The sequence below is a fragment of the Siphateles boraxobius genome, unplaced genomic scaffold (assembly GCF_051911475.1).
Source record: "Siphateles boraxobius isolate OS27281-9 unplaced genomic scaffold, OSU_SipBor_1 9, whole genome shotgun sequence".
Classification (NCBI taxonomy): domain Eukaryota; kingdom Metazoa; phylum Chordata; class Actinopteri; order Cypriniformes; family Leuciscidae; genus Siphateles; species Siphateles boraxobius.
Genome location: NW_027509219.1, coordinates 10,493,442 through 10,508,445, shown reverse-complemented (window position 1 = coordinate 10,508,445; position 15,004 = coordinate 10,493,442). Strand labels below are relative to the sequence as shown.

The 15,004-nt window shown below is 38.7% G+C and overlaps 2 protein-coding genes and 1 long non-coding RNA gene across 5 annotated transcripts; 1 reads left to right on the top strand and 2 right to left on the bottom strand.

The window, feature by feature from the left end:
- Positions 1–337: 337 nt before the first annotated feature.
- renbp (renin binding protein) lies at positions 338–6,895 on the bottom strand. Its single transcript, XM_077222650.1, has 11 exons — positions 6,669–6,895; positions 5,360–5,465; positions 4,945–5,020; positions 3,842–3,917; positions 2,790–2,968; positions 2,340–2,564; positions 2,158–2,239; positions 1,814–1,989; positions 1,303–1,434; positions 1,135–1,222; positions 338–878 (listed from the first exon to the last, which is right to left on the bottom strand). The coding sequence occupies exons 2-11, from the start codon at positions 5,458–5,460 to the stop codon at positions 802–804; spliced, it is 1,212 nt and encodes a 403-aa protein (XP_077078765.1). The 5' UTR covers positions 5,461–5,465; positions 6,669–6,895; the 3' UTR covers positions 338–801.
- Positions 6,896–6,965: 70 nt separating this feature from the next.
- LOC143732012 (protein FAM107B) lies at positions 6,966–10,844 on the bottom strand. 2 transcript variants are annotated; one of them, XM_077222651.1, is made up of 5 exons: positions 10,727–10,844; positions 10,012–10,256; positions 9,820–9,931; positions 7,955–8,102; positions 6,966–7,657 (listed from the first exon to the last, which is right to left on the bottom strand). In XM_077222651.1, exons 2-5 carry the CDS (start codon positions 10,196–10,198, stop codon positions 7,541–7,543), a joined length of 564 nt encoding a protein of 187 aa, XP_077078766.1. In that variant the 5' UTR covers positions 10,199–10,256; positions 10,727–10,844; the 3' UTR covers positions 6,966–7,540. The 2 variants fall into 2 exon arrangements, with proteins under 2 accessions (XP_077078766.1, XP_077078767.1); XM_077222652.1 differs by having other exon boundaries at positions 9,820–9,922.
- A 2,417-nt stretch (positions 10,845–13,261) lies between these two features.
- Positions 13,262–14,464, top strand: LOC143732143 (uncharacterized). Of its 2 annotated transcripts, none has more exons than XR_013201056.1 (3): positions 13,262–13,510; positions 14,233–14,358; positions 14,412–14,464. It is a non-coding gene; the product is annotated as an uncharacterized LOC143732143 (long non-coding RNA). The 2 variants fall into 2 exon arrangements; XR_013201057.1 differs by having other exon boundaries at positions 13,263–13,510; positions 14,233–14,334; positions 14,412–14,447.
- The last annotated feature ends 540 nt before the right edge of the window (positions 14,465–15,004 follow it).

Below are 15,004 nucleotides of genomic sequence, written 5' to 3'. Positions count from 1 at the left end.
TTGTGAAAACGGAACACGTAATAAACATGCGCAGAATGTTACAGTCTATAGCAGCGTAGTGTTTCTTAAAGTGATACGCCACCTACTGGCCTGGCATGAATTGTGTTTTTAGTCATTTTTCGCAGATCCGTGTGAACAGGGATCATTTTAACAATGTTGTCTGTACACACAAAACGCTTAGATAACAGTTCTGTTTTTAGTACATTGTTGTCATGTAAATGTACCTTAAGTGGTTTGCAATGTGGGGTGATGAGTTTAAGTATGGTGATTTGAGTTTCACATTTAGCATCAGCTAAATGACAAAAGTGCTGTACCAAGGAAGCCAAAATCAAATATATTATTTCAGTAAACATGTCAATTTATTCAGAGCAGTTGGAATGTCTTCATGGTTTAGCTACTAATGTGTGCAGTATTGTAAAAGAGATTAACAAAGTAGTAGTGTACAGAACTTTTTTTTTTCTTTCTAGCTTTATAAACTTGCTTTCCATTTATAACATGGCTGAGTAAAAACTTTTATCAAGAAAAACTTTGACAACCCCAGTCCCAACTTCTGAACCAAGTACTGGCCATGGCTAGAAAGAACTCATCCAATCTTAAAAAAAATAACTATGTTCCCTTTTTCACTCACATGTTAGATGAATGGCTTGAAAAATAATGGCACTTAAAAATGAGCAAAATGAAAACTATGAACCCGTAATACAGTTTGACAGGAAGTATTAGTGTAGTTAAAACTATAATTATTCTTGCATATGAAGATGGTCATTTACACTTCCTGTCACATCTGGTAATGAAGTGCAAAGTTCAAGAATCCTGGTTTTCAAGAAGACCATCCAGAAGCTTCTCACACATGTAAAGACACCGAGGAACATGGAAGAACCCTGTACAAAGATTACAGTAATGTCACGGTTCAAAGTTTAAATACATAATCTTTGAGGTCAAAATATTTAAAAATATATATTTTTATGTTTTCAACATTGATAATAAATGTTTCTTGAGCAGCAAATCAGCATATTAGAACGATTTCAGGATCATGTGACGCTGAAGACTGGAGTTGATGCTGAAAATGTAGCTTTCACATCACTGGAATGAATTAAATATTCAAATTGAAAACACGTTTCAACTGTAGCTACTCACCTTTGAAGGGTCCTCCTTTAAAATCCAGCACAACCTCTCCCTGACGACTCAGATATCCAAACCACTCGCCATGTTTCTCATCAGAAAACTTAAAGACAACAATGGACACATCTGATACTTGACACCCATTATATAACTTATCACATGTCTCTGTAATGCGTGTCTTACATGTCTGAAGGTGTAGTCGTAGATCAGTTTGAATCGGTCCAGTAACACATTCTCTCTGATGTGACTGTAGGCCATCAGGTAGGCGATCAGAGCTTCACAGTGAGGCCACCACAACTTCATATTCCAATCTAACTGTACACACATGATGGGTTTTCATGTTTAATGGAGACATAATGATGTGAGCGTGCAAGATATGCTGAAATGACCTGTGACAGATCAAGAAATGTGGAGCTGGGGAAGGTGGAGGGTTTCTGATAACACACTGCAAGACTTGCTTACAGCAGACACAGAACCAAACTATTGAAAGGTTGAGCAGCAAGCTCATTGGCTGCAGAACCAGCTGTGGCCAATCAGCCTGCGCCATCTAGTGTTTCATGACAGCACTATATATTTTCCAGATATTCTATTAAATCCCATCCTTCATAACATTAATCTTGCTGTACTTATAAATTTGTGTTAAAGTTAACCCTGCTTTCCCCTATATGACACCAAATCATGGGTATAATCTAACCTGAGTCGGACAATGACCGTCTACATCCAGGAAGTAGAAAAGACCACCATGTTGTTTGTCCCATCCAGTGTGGAACGGGATCTCCATGAACTTATCGACCGCCTTCTTCTGCAGTTGCACGTCTCCTTTAGCCAGTGCATACTGCAGCAGGAACCAGCCGGCCTCCAGAGCGTGACCTAGAAAGAGACGTCACAGGAAGTAACCCAGACAGCAACATAGTGTCGGCCCAGATCCACGCGTGCCAGATGTGGGCCGGATCTGGGCCGACACCATGTTGCTCTCTGGGGAAGGATGTTGAATTTATATGGAAGACTGTGACAGTAAGGTTTGAAACGATCACTTACCAGGGTTCTGCAACCGCCCTTGACAGCCAGGAAGTTCCTTTCCATTCATTGTGACACTTTCCAAAATGGCTTTTCCATCTCTCTGAGAAGAAAGAATTTAGCGTAACGTATCACCATTTGGTGTTTCCATTATCTCAAAGTTTACGTTCACATCACTAAAACTTGTATACAGGTTAGCTCACCTGTATATGCTGTAATATCCGTTCCACACACCATCCGCTGAGGTTATCATACTTTTCCACAACATCAGTTCTACCCTCTGTCAGCTGATCTACCAGGCACAGGAGCATCATGGGAACTGCCATACTGTTCACAGGCGGATCACCAGGAAGTTGAGGCCGACCAAGACCTGACGGATCAGTCTGAACCCAGAATATCAACTGATCCATCATGCTCTCAGCATCTGCCTGGTGGGCACAAGGACAGAAGATAACCTGACATCAAGCATTACAGATACAAAAACTAAAAATGTAAAGAAATTATAACATTTAAATCGGAGGTGAGAAAAAAACTGCATATGCTAAAAAGTCACTGAAAGCTGTTAACTTTTTACAAAAAAAATACAAGTACAACCATAGTCACTTCTATACATATGTTTTATTTTTAGGTGAGATCTTGACAAATAGTTTTACCTGCATCTCTTTGTCTTGTGTAACCCTGGACAGCTCGTCCATGGCCATCACATAAAAACACTCGCTGAATATCGTCCTTTGAACCTTCACCGCTCGACCGTCTCTTGTCAGGCAGAACGCACATTTCCCCGGGCCGCTGGAGGCCGGAACTCGAGCAAACTTCTGCAGAAATGCAGCTCCTGAAATTCAATAATATCTGATGTGACAGAATAACTTATCTGTGTGAATACCAAGATTAAAGCTGCAAGATCAAATGCTGGCATGTAATCTTAAACAAACAAAAACAAAAAAGTTTAGCAATGAAGTGTGGGAGCTCATTTAATGTTGTGATATTTTTCTGATACATAAAAAAAATACACTACAATTTACATTAAAAAAACAACATATACAAGTTTACACGTTAACATTTGGACTGGGTTATTTGTGTAAATTCTGATATCATTTTGTCTCTTGGACTACTGTATAGTGTAAACGTGTTAATGTGCAATAGGTTTTTCAGGCCAATACTAAACAAAAAAGTTATTTTTTTACAGTTACAGTTTCTGCAAAAATGCACACCTTACAGAAAAAGTTTGAGTCGGTAAGGTTTTTTAACATTTTTGAAAGAAGTCTTTAATTACTTACCAAGGCTGCATTTATTTGCTAAAAAATACAGTAAATTAGTAATATTGTGAACTTAATTCAATTTAAAAGAACTGTTTTCCATTTTAATTTATTTTCAAATGTAATTTGTTTCTGTGATGTGAAAGCTGAATTTTCATGATCATTACACCAGTCTTCAGTGTCACATGATCCTTCAGAAATATTATTATTGTTGAACACAGTTGCGCTGCTCAATATTTATGTGGAAACTGATGCATTTTTCCTGGATTCTTTGATGAATAGAATTTTTTGCAACAATGTAAAAGTCTTTACTGTCACTTTTGATCAATTTAATGTGCCCCTGGCCTTCCTCGATGAATAAAAGTGTAATTTTTTATGTTAAACTGACCCCAAACTGTTGAATGGTAGTGTGTTTATTGATAGAGCAACTGAGAAACTGAATCACAAACCTGATTTAGCAGCCTCAAGAATCTCAGGTTTGTGGAATCTTTCCATTGTACGATACAGCCTGCTGTACATCCATACCTGGTGGATACGTTAGACACCTCAGACTTACTTAACAGATTTTATTGGAAAAACAATTAAACAAAATTCTCATTTAATCAGCAAGGGCCAGTTGTTCAAAAAGGTTAATCTGGATCAGAATAATCTGGATTTGGAAATCCCATGGTTTGCTATCCAGGATAAGGTAGTCCATTTTTACTTTTGTGGCAGTTTTTCAAAGCTAAATTGGATTGGATCCCCCTGATCCAGATACACACTTTTTCAGATTACCTGGATTACTAGTGCTCTACTACAGAGCCCCTAAAGGGACATGGTGATAGAACGAACATGAGATGAGGGGGGAAAAATGCAATACTTTTGGGTTCTCGTTTCACGTAGCATTCACCCAAGAAACTTTGCATTAAATTATATTTAATTTAAAGTGTTTTTTTTTTTCATCTCTGTTTGTAAACTAAATTGGTTCATCTCTTATGATTGTGCCAGTCAAAAGTTCTTTGTGAGAGAACGCAAAAGCATTGCGTTTTATATCAAAGTAATATAGAGATTATTTTTTTGTCTGATATTTAAAGCTGTTACTTTACTGTAGGCTACTGAAAAGGTTTAATATGTAGCCTAATTTCTTCTTCTAATTTATTACGTTAACAGTTAAAATAATCAAGAGTAAAATAAAATAAAAAATGTGTGTGTGTATTACATGATGCAAATGTCGTATTTTTTGCACCAATTTTAAAGTTTTATTACATTTTTGCTCCTGAAATCCATGCTTCTGCTGGGATCAGTATAATCCTGATTTTTTTGGATGAAAAGTATTCCAATCTTACTAAAAAGTTTTGAACAACACAAACTGATGATTTGATTCGGATCAAAACCAAGATTGAATATTGTGATCTAATCTGATTTCAGAATCTTTCAGAACAACTCCCATATTCAAGATTTGATCCAGTACGATAGCCGAAATCTGATCAGATTACTTTTGAACAACTGGCCCCTAATGATTATTATATAAATAAATTGATATTAGAACATGACAAACATGTAAAGCTCTGACCTGTCTCCCCTGTAACCACACATATTTCAGCTCATCATAGACCTTCCCATCTTTTCCAAGGCAGTTAAAAAATCCACTAAAGTCAATATAATGAAACAAACATTTAACAAGGGCATAATATTAATATTTAATCCAAATGTTAAACTAAAATTAACTTTAACATTTAGAATTTAGCAAAGTAAGTATGGCTTAAAATACCCATCATTGTGACTCAAATTGCTCATTTAAAAAAATTATGAATACGGTTTGAATGATGGTGTCCCTCAGGGTTCAGTGTTAAGGACAATTTCAATGTTCAGTATTTATTAATCATTCAAGCTTACATAATACAAATATTTCAACATCCAATTAGATTTTTAAGGAATTATATGGGAAAAGCTGCTGAAGCCATGCATTAAAATGTGAATCATTTCACCCATGTTCTTTGTCATGGGAATATTTCAGCCAGAAATCCACAACTCTGTCCAGTTCAGTCCGGATTCTCTCTCGATACTGTTCCAGCAGTGCTGCAGTCATTGTTCCTTAAAGCAAGTGACAGTTTAGGGTCATGCACAATGGTTGTTTTATAGTACGACTAAGATAGTTTTGAAGTGTAGGCATTGCAGTTATCAAAGTGATCCTGTGATGTTAAAAACTGACCCTTGCTCTATGTCAATAAATCAATGCTTATAACTTTATATATCTTCAGTCAGCTACTCATTTCCATACGATATACTAAACTGTTTGCATAATCAATACTTCACCAATGCAAAGATGAATTAAGTTTAACTCAATCAGTGTGATATTTTTGAAAATAATTTTTACTTATGAATACCAAGCACAAAATGCTTCTACTACCTGACAATTATCACAACAGAATCTGATCGCCAATCAGAAAAATAGGAGGTGGCTCTCTGTCAACCTCGACAATGGTGGAACTTTGGGTTTTCCACAAAAACATCAAGCAGCACAACTGTTTTCAACATTGATAATAATGATAAATGTTTCTTGAGCAGCGAATCATATTAGAATGATTTCTGAAGGATCATGTGAAGACTGGAGTTATGGTGCAAAATTCAGCTTTGGCCTCAAAAAATAATATTTCATTTGACAATATATTAAAACAGAAAACCCTTTGAAAATTTAAATAATATTTCACAATACTGGTTTTTACATCAAATAAATGCAGCCTTGGGTAACATAAGAGACTTAATTCAAAAACATGTTTTAAAAAAATATTTCCAAACTCTTGACAACCAATGTATTGATTTCATAATTTATTTATTTAACGTTAGCTATTCCGTTTGGCGCTGTAGGCTACTGACATATATTTTGCTTGACTATTCTGACTTCAAAGTGGTTACATTTCGAAATAATAATGTAATTTATTACATATATATAAAACAAAATATTTGCATGCATTTTCGTAGCTGACAACCATTTAAAGGGGAACTCCGTGGAGTTTGAGCTGAGTAACGTTTCAAGCGAATGGAACTCCCTGTTCAGGACATTGATTAAACAGAAGCTTTGTGATTAGTGCATGAATATAGTGCATGTAAAGAGTTCGGCAACTTTCTACTAAATGTTGATTTGCGGAACTGTTTGGTTAAATCTGTGATATCTGATGGTAACTGACTTATATTGCGTGCTACTGTCTGGAAAAGCACAACTCTACGAGAAAAACAGATCGTGTCTAAACTCGCCTTGGCGTTTCCCTGCTCGCAAAACACTTCAAAATTACTCACCACTTTTGCCAGATGAAGTAGAAAATCCACCTTCTGTACTTGACAGTTTTTAAATCGATCTTATTTTTTAGTGGCACTGCAAATAAAAGCGGTTAACCCGGCTCTTCCTTAATTTTGCAGAGGCAGTAAAAAAGGCACATCATATGACCAACATCCAGACAGCTGGTCCTGTTTATTCCGCTTTCCTAAGATCATTGGCCAGCTCCTTTTATGCTCATCCAATCAATGGCCAGGAGAACCCGCAGGGTTGCTTGTGCAAGCAAAACACACACATTATTTTCCCTGGTACTGACACTGTTGGAGTAGATGGAGCTTTATTGCAAGATTCGTCATATCAAACAAAGCCATGTTTATTAAATACAATAGTTCGTTCCGGTTTGATTTTAGAATATTGACATTTATAACTTTCAAACTCATTACAAAAACAATTACCAGGGTAATTTGCCCCGTTATTTTTTCTTCTTCACTAATAATAAAGTAGCCTACCAAAAAAAGGATGTGAAAACCACGTAGTTTGAACATGTGCCATGGTAGAAGCGTGGTATTTACTTAAGCACTTGTAGTATTAAGGGTTTCTACAATAAAACTGGTAATTTCCGCAGCACTCTCAGCAAAATATTACAGTTTGTGAATCACTGTTTGAAGTAGATTTTGTAGGTTTTACAGTCCTATCAATAACCTCAGAAGTAATAATGGTATTTGGAACTATGAGTATACCATGGGTAGGCTAGTACACAAATGTGTAGTGAACTATAACAGACTAAAAATGTATGCAAAAAGGTTAGCAATATCATAATGGATATAACAAAACGCGGTGTACTTTATATCAAAATGAAGCTGCGTGGCCAAATGAAGTACGTGTTTAGTCAGATTCAGGAGTGAATGTTCTTCTGTAGAGCTGTATGGACTCGCTTCAGGTTCTGTCTCACTCGCACAAACTCTAAGAGCTGAACCTCCTCATGTAACTTCTCCTCGTCTTCCTTCTCCTTCTGAGATGTTACAAATCAGAAAACACAGACAAGTAAAACGGATGAAAGTCTCACTCAGTTATTACAGTTAGTGTTACTACAATGAACCTGTAAACAAGATAACATTAAAAACTGTGAAAACATAAATTACGTTATTAATATTATGATTTCTACACAGTAGAAATAATACAATAGAGCAACTCCTTTATTTTGGTGTAAACTGTGGTTTACCGTGGTCAGTTTTGTAAGGCGAACCTAAATACTAATAATTGTGTGTAAACTGGTGTGTGTTTGTTTGGCCTGGAGGAGGCTGCTGACCATCATCTCCTGGTGTTTCTGCTGGCGCTGGAGAAGCACTTGCTCTAGAGGACTCCTGCTCTGCTCTCCCTCCTCCCTCTTGCTCTTCTCTCTCTTCCTCCTCTCCAGAACCGCTTGAAGCTCCGGCTTACAGCCCACCACCAGCCCACTGTCCCGCCCAAAGAGCCAAAGCACAAACAACAGGTATAAAAGTAACATTTTACCAGTGCTATTTTAGAAATATGTATATACTATTACAGTTCTCTTTAGAGGGATAGTTCACCCAAAATAAAATATTTTACTCACCCTCAACTCAAGTTGCTCCAAACCTGTATGAATGTGGGTAACCAAACAGTTAATCATAGCCATTGATTTGCATTTGCATTTTTCAATACTATGGAAATCAATGTTATGGTCAACTGTTTGGTTACATGGATTCTTCAAAATATCTTATTTTGTGTTCAGCAGAAAAAGAAATTCATACAGGTTTGGTACAACTTGAGCTGAGGGTGTGTTGCCACTTTTAATATTTTGCATAAGCTTTTATTTTTATATTTTCAGTTTTCATTTAATTTTAATTAAGATAACTTTTGTTATATGGTTTTATAATTTGTATTAGTTAAAAAAATAAAAATAATAATAATATATATATATATATATATTTCTATTTAGCTTTATTTTTCTAGTTTTAGTAATTTTAGTACTTCAATTTAAACTTATTCATTTCAGATAGTTGCCAAGGCAACATTTCTAATTTACATTTTTTTATTGCAATTAATGAAAACAATTTGTAACATTTTGTTTAAGTTATAACAACACTGTATTTTACATGTAAAAGTAGTTGAAGAACAGTAGGGCTACTTAACATCCATAAGGACAAAATTGTATGTATATATATATATATATATATATATGCATTTAGCAGATACAGGCATAACAATACAACCATTTAAAAGCAACTGTGGAAATTAAGGAAAAAACTAAATCTTTCTGTTATGTATCGTAACATTAAACAATACGGAGGCCATCTCACAAATCATTTTAAATTAGATGGGAGGAAAAATAATATTTCAAAATAATATTTCAATGTTTCTGCATTCTCTTGCAAAGATTTTGAGTTCCCAGAGAAACTTGCCGTTTGCTCGCAAAACTTTGATGTTCCCCGAGAAACTTTGCGTTTACTCACAAAACTTTTGTGTAACAAGAAACTTAATGTTTACTATTTCATATTATCATTTCATATTATTTCCATCACAAGAAGTTTTGCAAGCAAACCCCAAGTTTCTCGGAAAACTCAAAATCTATGCGAGAGAATGCAAAAACATTGAAATAGAATTTTAAAATATAATTTTCCCCCCCGAAAAATTATGTATCAATTCTTTTGCATTCCCCCGAAAAAAGAAAACTTTTTACCTCATATTATTCCCATCACCAGTTTAGCAAGAAAATGTAAAGTTTTACGAAAGAATGCAAAGTTTTGCAAGCGAAAAAAAAAAAAACGTATTTCCCCATCATCATAGAGGCTCCATTGACATCATGAGATTTGAGTGTATGATGTGAGCCCATATTTCTCAGCAGTAGCAGCCAAAGTGACTTCAGTTTTTCAGTAGTCTCTGAACGACTTGACAGTAGTGATAGGAAGCCCTATCATTACGGTGTCTGACACAGTGTGTCCTGAGCGCAGGCTGCTGATAATACCAGAGGTGTACGATTGCAGCCTGTGCGTCCACACATGACTGCCTGACACAAAAGACCAGAGAGAGAGAGAGCGAGGCCTCATCAATATTTCACTAACCCACTTAAAAAAAGCTCAGCACTTAATAAAATCTCCATGAACAGAGATCAATGTACCTGTCTGATTTGGAGCATTTGTATTGTGATCTTACTTTTTGTGGGCCAGTAACAGCTCTTTGTGAAGCTCCTGGTGGCTCCTTGAGGCTTTCACCGGGTTGTTTAGGTTCCAGGGGCCCTCGGCAATATCACATTTATCTGCATCTTCTTAGACACAAAAGTTATTTCTGCAAGATTCTACAAGACACACTTCTCATGTCACTGTCAAAAATAGCAGGGTAACGCACCTCGATTATGGCCAGGATGATGCAAAGAAGTACAATTAACTGTGTCTGTGGACGTCTTTGCTCTGGACTGTGCCGGTCGGCTGGAGTTGGAGATGTGGTTGTGTCCTGCGGCGCAGTTGGATAAAGCATTTTTGAGTTCTTGTTCGGACGGTTTTGTCAGGAGTGTTTGCGCAGCGGCCGATCTCATCGCACACGCAGGTATCAAGAAGGGCCCTCAGCCAAAGCTCCTGCTGCATGCTGGGAAACTGTGCATTGGGGTCGTCAACGAAAGCAAAGAGAGTAACAAGAGGGGAGAGATTGAGTTACACCTATGGGGATCTATAATTTATTCGCTGGTCAAATGCCTGCCCCTGTTAAAATGATTTATTTGTCATTTCAAACAAAATCACATGAACAGATTGCTGGCTGATTGAGGAAAGACATGCAACTAAAATGATGGATAGAAGGAAGATATATTAGAGGGCATAAATATACATACTTTTCTAAATTAGCTAACTAAATGTCACTTATAGGAATGGGCACACCACACTATTGCATTTAAAACAGTAAAAGAATCATAATCACTTTAATTTTGACAGAATCACATCTGGAAAAAATTACACATTAATAGGCTTCATGCACACATTTTTCCAGGTTTGACATTGTGGAAATCACCCTGTGGCTTCAAACGCAATCTGTGCTATTAAGAATATGGAAAGCGTAGTAGTGAACTCACCGAAAGTGTGTCACCGCTCCATGAGCGAGGTGTCCTCTGAGCAGCAGTGAGCATGAGAGATCTATTTACTACACGACAGAGCGGACACCTGAGAAAGGAAACGTTATCTCCCCGTCCATCAATGTGAGTGAGGCGCACTTCACTTGCACGCCGCTTGGGGGCAGCAAGTGTACGACAAATCAACGTACTCCCGATCCTGGCATCATTTCTTTCTCATTAAAAATGTTTTACTCATAAAGTAAATAGTGGGCTACTTTTGAAAAATCAAATCACAATTAAAAGCGTGTATTCATAAATGGAGGCTCAAGTCATACAATTATTTAGCCTAATAAAAGCTGTTTTATTTTGTATGGAGCAGGTCGCCCTCGTGGTGTTTAAATCATGAACAGCCAAATACAGTTTTATCGTACATCATGAATGCGATAAGAGCAGTACTCAGTGGTTTAAAGGTAGGCTAGGCAATTTCGGAGAGGCTAGCAATAGCAAGCTAGCTTTGAAAGCATTCAAAGGTCTACAAAGCCACTTGCATCAGTTTACAAAGCATAACGTTACATTATATCACATTACAACAACAGTGAACGTAAACAACCTAAGGAGCTGACTTGTACCACCTGACCACAGCAGATCCATTTCAGTGTTGACATAGAAAAGCATTTAACCAAGTCTGAGGAAGTGAACAGCTCTGGGTTGAACATCATGGGTTGCCATCACGTAATTAGTTATGACATGTTATAAAAGCAGCATATAAGCAAGTTGTTTTGGTATAGAAAGAACTGTAAACTTTGCCTGCTGTTTGTTTTTGGTGCAGTGGCTGTCTCATGGAACACGCTGATGACTGTGATGTCTGTGTGAGCAGGGTCCGCGGAGGTATGGAAATGTATCTTGGAGTCTATAATTAGCTACAACTTGTAGGCTAAAAAGTGGAGTTTTCTGAGCACTCCGACTTGTACCACGTGAACCACTGCCGATTCATTTAGGCTTTGATAGTGTTGCCATGGAAAATATATAGAGATTGCTAATGTGACGTCATCGTGACGTATTACCAGTGGTGAACGCAAAGCATTTTGGGAATCCGCGGCACAAACAGAAGGCGCCAGACTTGATTGCATGGAGGGAAGAACGCAGTGTTCAAGATGCCGTCTACCTGCTGTGTTATAAACTGCAATAGTCCTTCTTGCACAGTTTTGAAAACGAACATTACGGGTTTTAAGGACATGTTTGTGTATGCTCGTAGACACTCACTCTGAAGCGGTCAGAGGCGATTCTAAAAGATTCAAAAAGTCGAGACAGGACCTATCGTCAAAATTCTACCCACCACTCTAACTTAGTTCATCCAAAACAAACTAGAAAATAGACTCAAAGTGCTAAATACCTGAATTATCCTTTAAGAACGGATCAATATATTTGTTTTCCTTAATTTTAATGAACCCTAACTTTATTCTCATCTGAATGGTAAATAATTGATTTTCGTATAAAATTATACTACCATTAAAAACACATCTGATTTTTTTAATCAATGTAGAATATGTAACTGCTCTGAAGAAAAGAAATGAAAACCAATGCGATATGATTAATGTCCAAAAGATGTAACCCACAGACTGTTTTGAAATGGGGTTGGATGTTGCGTTTGGTTGGGTGACAGTTGTATGTTACAGCTTGACAAGAGTTTAGAGTGTGACAAAAGCACAATGTTGTGTTTTATTGCGAGTGTAAGTTACACAAATATAAGTAAACACTTTGCAGTTTGAATGATAACCTCTATGAACAAAATGAGGGAGTATGTTTTATGTTTCCACTGTTCGATCGCGCCTCTCTCTCTCTCTCTCTCTCTCTCTCTCTCTCTCTCTCTCTCTCTCTCTCTCTCACACACACACACACACACACACAGTTCGATCGCGCCCGCGCCTCTCTCTCTCGCGGGCGCACAAACACACACGCACACACTCCAGCATTGCAATCTTAACATGAATTGCGATTGCATGCAGATAGATAGATGAGAGAGAGCGAGAAGTGTGGTGCTTAAAACTTGAGCATACTTTTGAACGGACGACAGTTTTCTGGTATGGTCCGACAATGTTTTCTTTAGCCCGCTGCATTTTGTAGGATTATATTCTGTTTTTCACGCTATTTTTATTTATTTTTTCATGCCAGAACACTAGCCTGCTATGCCAGCCCATGTAAACGGGCCAAACATGCCCATAATTCTTTGCGTTCTGATGACGTTGCCGCCCAGTAGGTCACATGTCTTAGCGATCTCTATTGCGTGAACACAATAGGCTTGTTCGACTTGAACCGGCGCTGCACAGACCGATCGGTTGATGACATCAAAGTACCGCGAGAGCGATTAGAGAGCAGACGGCTCCTTATGCTTTTGAATAGCTCTCGCGGTACTATGATGTCATCAACCGATCGGTCTGCGCAGCGCCGGTTCAAGTCGAACAAGCCTAATGATCCGCACCCCCAACCCTGATCAAACACACCTGATCAAGCTAATCAAGGTCTTCAAAACTAGGCTAGTAAAGCAGGTGAGTTCCATCAGGGTTGAGTTGCCTAGACAGCATTGGATCTTTAAAAACGCGTGCGCTTTAAACCATTTTACTGCGTTTCTTGCGGGATTCTGCAGATATTTTGATGCAGCAATACAGTTTTTATTGTAGCCAGCGCATCTTCCAGCAGAGTTCGTGAGTTCGCAGGTCGACAGGATGACAGCTCACGCGTACCACTCGAGTGCTGTTTTATTGTGTCTGTGTGCATTTTTGAGCACAACAGACGCTGGACTCGCAGGTGAGACGATCTTTTAACTTCACTACACAGCTCGAAGAAATGCCTTTACACTTTACACCGTGGGATTGCGTTGACTATTACGTTTTTGAAACTAGGCTAATTGACATGATTCAGTGGTAGGCTAAATTATAGCTTTCTAAAATATTTTGAGTTCTGACAGCAGAATGTTTTAAGAACCTGTCCAAAATAAATATTTATAATAACTTTTTTTATCAACAACTTGAGACATTTATTCATTTTGTACCTAAAATATTGTAAGGTACGTGTAGCATTGGATTTCAATAAACGTTGGCAAATTATCCTCCTAGGAGATGCTGTTTTTATAGTCTTTGTATATTTTACAAACTACATGGTTTTTGCTAGTTCTTTGTATTTAAATGTCCAAACAAATGGTTAAACCCGCATCCTGTGGCTCAGTGCCACCCCAAGCGTATGTAGATTTGACTTTTGCAATTGATAACGTGACGCACTGAACGTTGTAATCACAGCGGCGTGTTCGCACACTTAACTATGGAAGCTTGTTTATGCAATGAAGAAAAAAAATTAAAATTGTAGTGGCACCATATCTCACAATTCTTAGAAAACCAGGTCAATTGTGAGTCGCCATTACATTTTTTTCCTTTTCTCTAGCGGAAACAAGCTTCCTTAGATACATTTTTTTGTGTGTGAATTATACTTTCAGTATTCAGTAATAAGATTTCTTTGTCACCTCTGTATAACAGCAAAGCCAGGAGAGTGCCCAAGTGAAAAATCTGGAGCAGGAAAGTGTGGTGCTCTGTGTGACTGTCTAAACAATGAGAAATGCTGCAGCAATGGATGTGGACGTCAGTGTATGGTTCCATCTACAGGTATGTTATATTGTTATTGAACTAGTGTTTTGTTCAGCTTTCTATTTTTTCAGGTTGTCTTTTATAATTGTATCACTCCAGTTAAGCCTGTGCCCGTGCGTCCAGTGAAGCTTGCTTCGGAATTGCCCAAGCTTACCGCCAAACTGTTCAAGCCTCCAGTGAAGCCTGCCCCCAAACTGCCTGAGCCTCCAGTGAAGCCTGCTGGCGAGCCTCCAGTGAAGCCTGCCCCCAAACTGCCTGAGCCTCCAGTGAAGCCTGCCCCCAAACTGCCTGAGCCTCCAGTGAAGCCTGCCCCCAAACTGCCTGAGCCTCCAGCGGAGCCTGCCCCCGAACTGCCTGAGCCTCCAGCGAAGCCTGCCCCCGAACTGCCTGAGCCTCCAGCGAAGCCTGCCCCCGAACTGCCTGAGCCTCCAGCGAAGCCTGCCCCCGAACTGCCTGAGCCTCCAGCGAAGCCTGCCCCCGAACTGCCGGAGCCTCCAGTGGAGCCTGGCGCCGAACTGCCGGAGCCTCCAGTGGAGCCTGGCGCCGAACTGCCGGAGCCTCCGGTGGAGCCTGGCGCCGAACTGCCGGAGCCTCCGGTGGAGCCTGGCGCCGAACTGCCGGAGCCTCCGGTGGAGCCTGCCCCCGAGCTGCCGGAGCCTCCGGT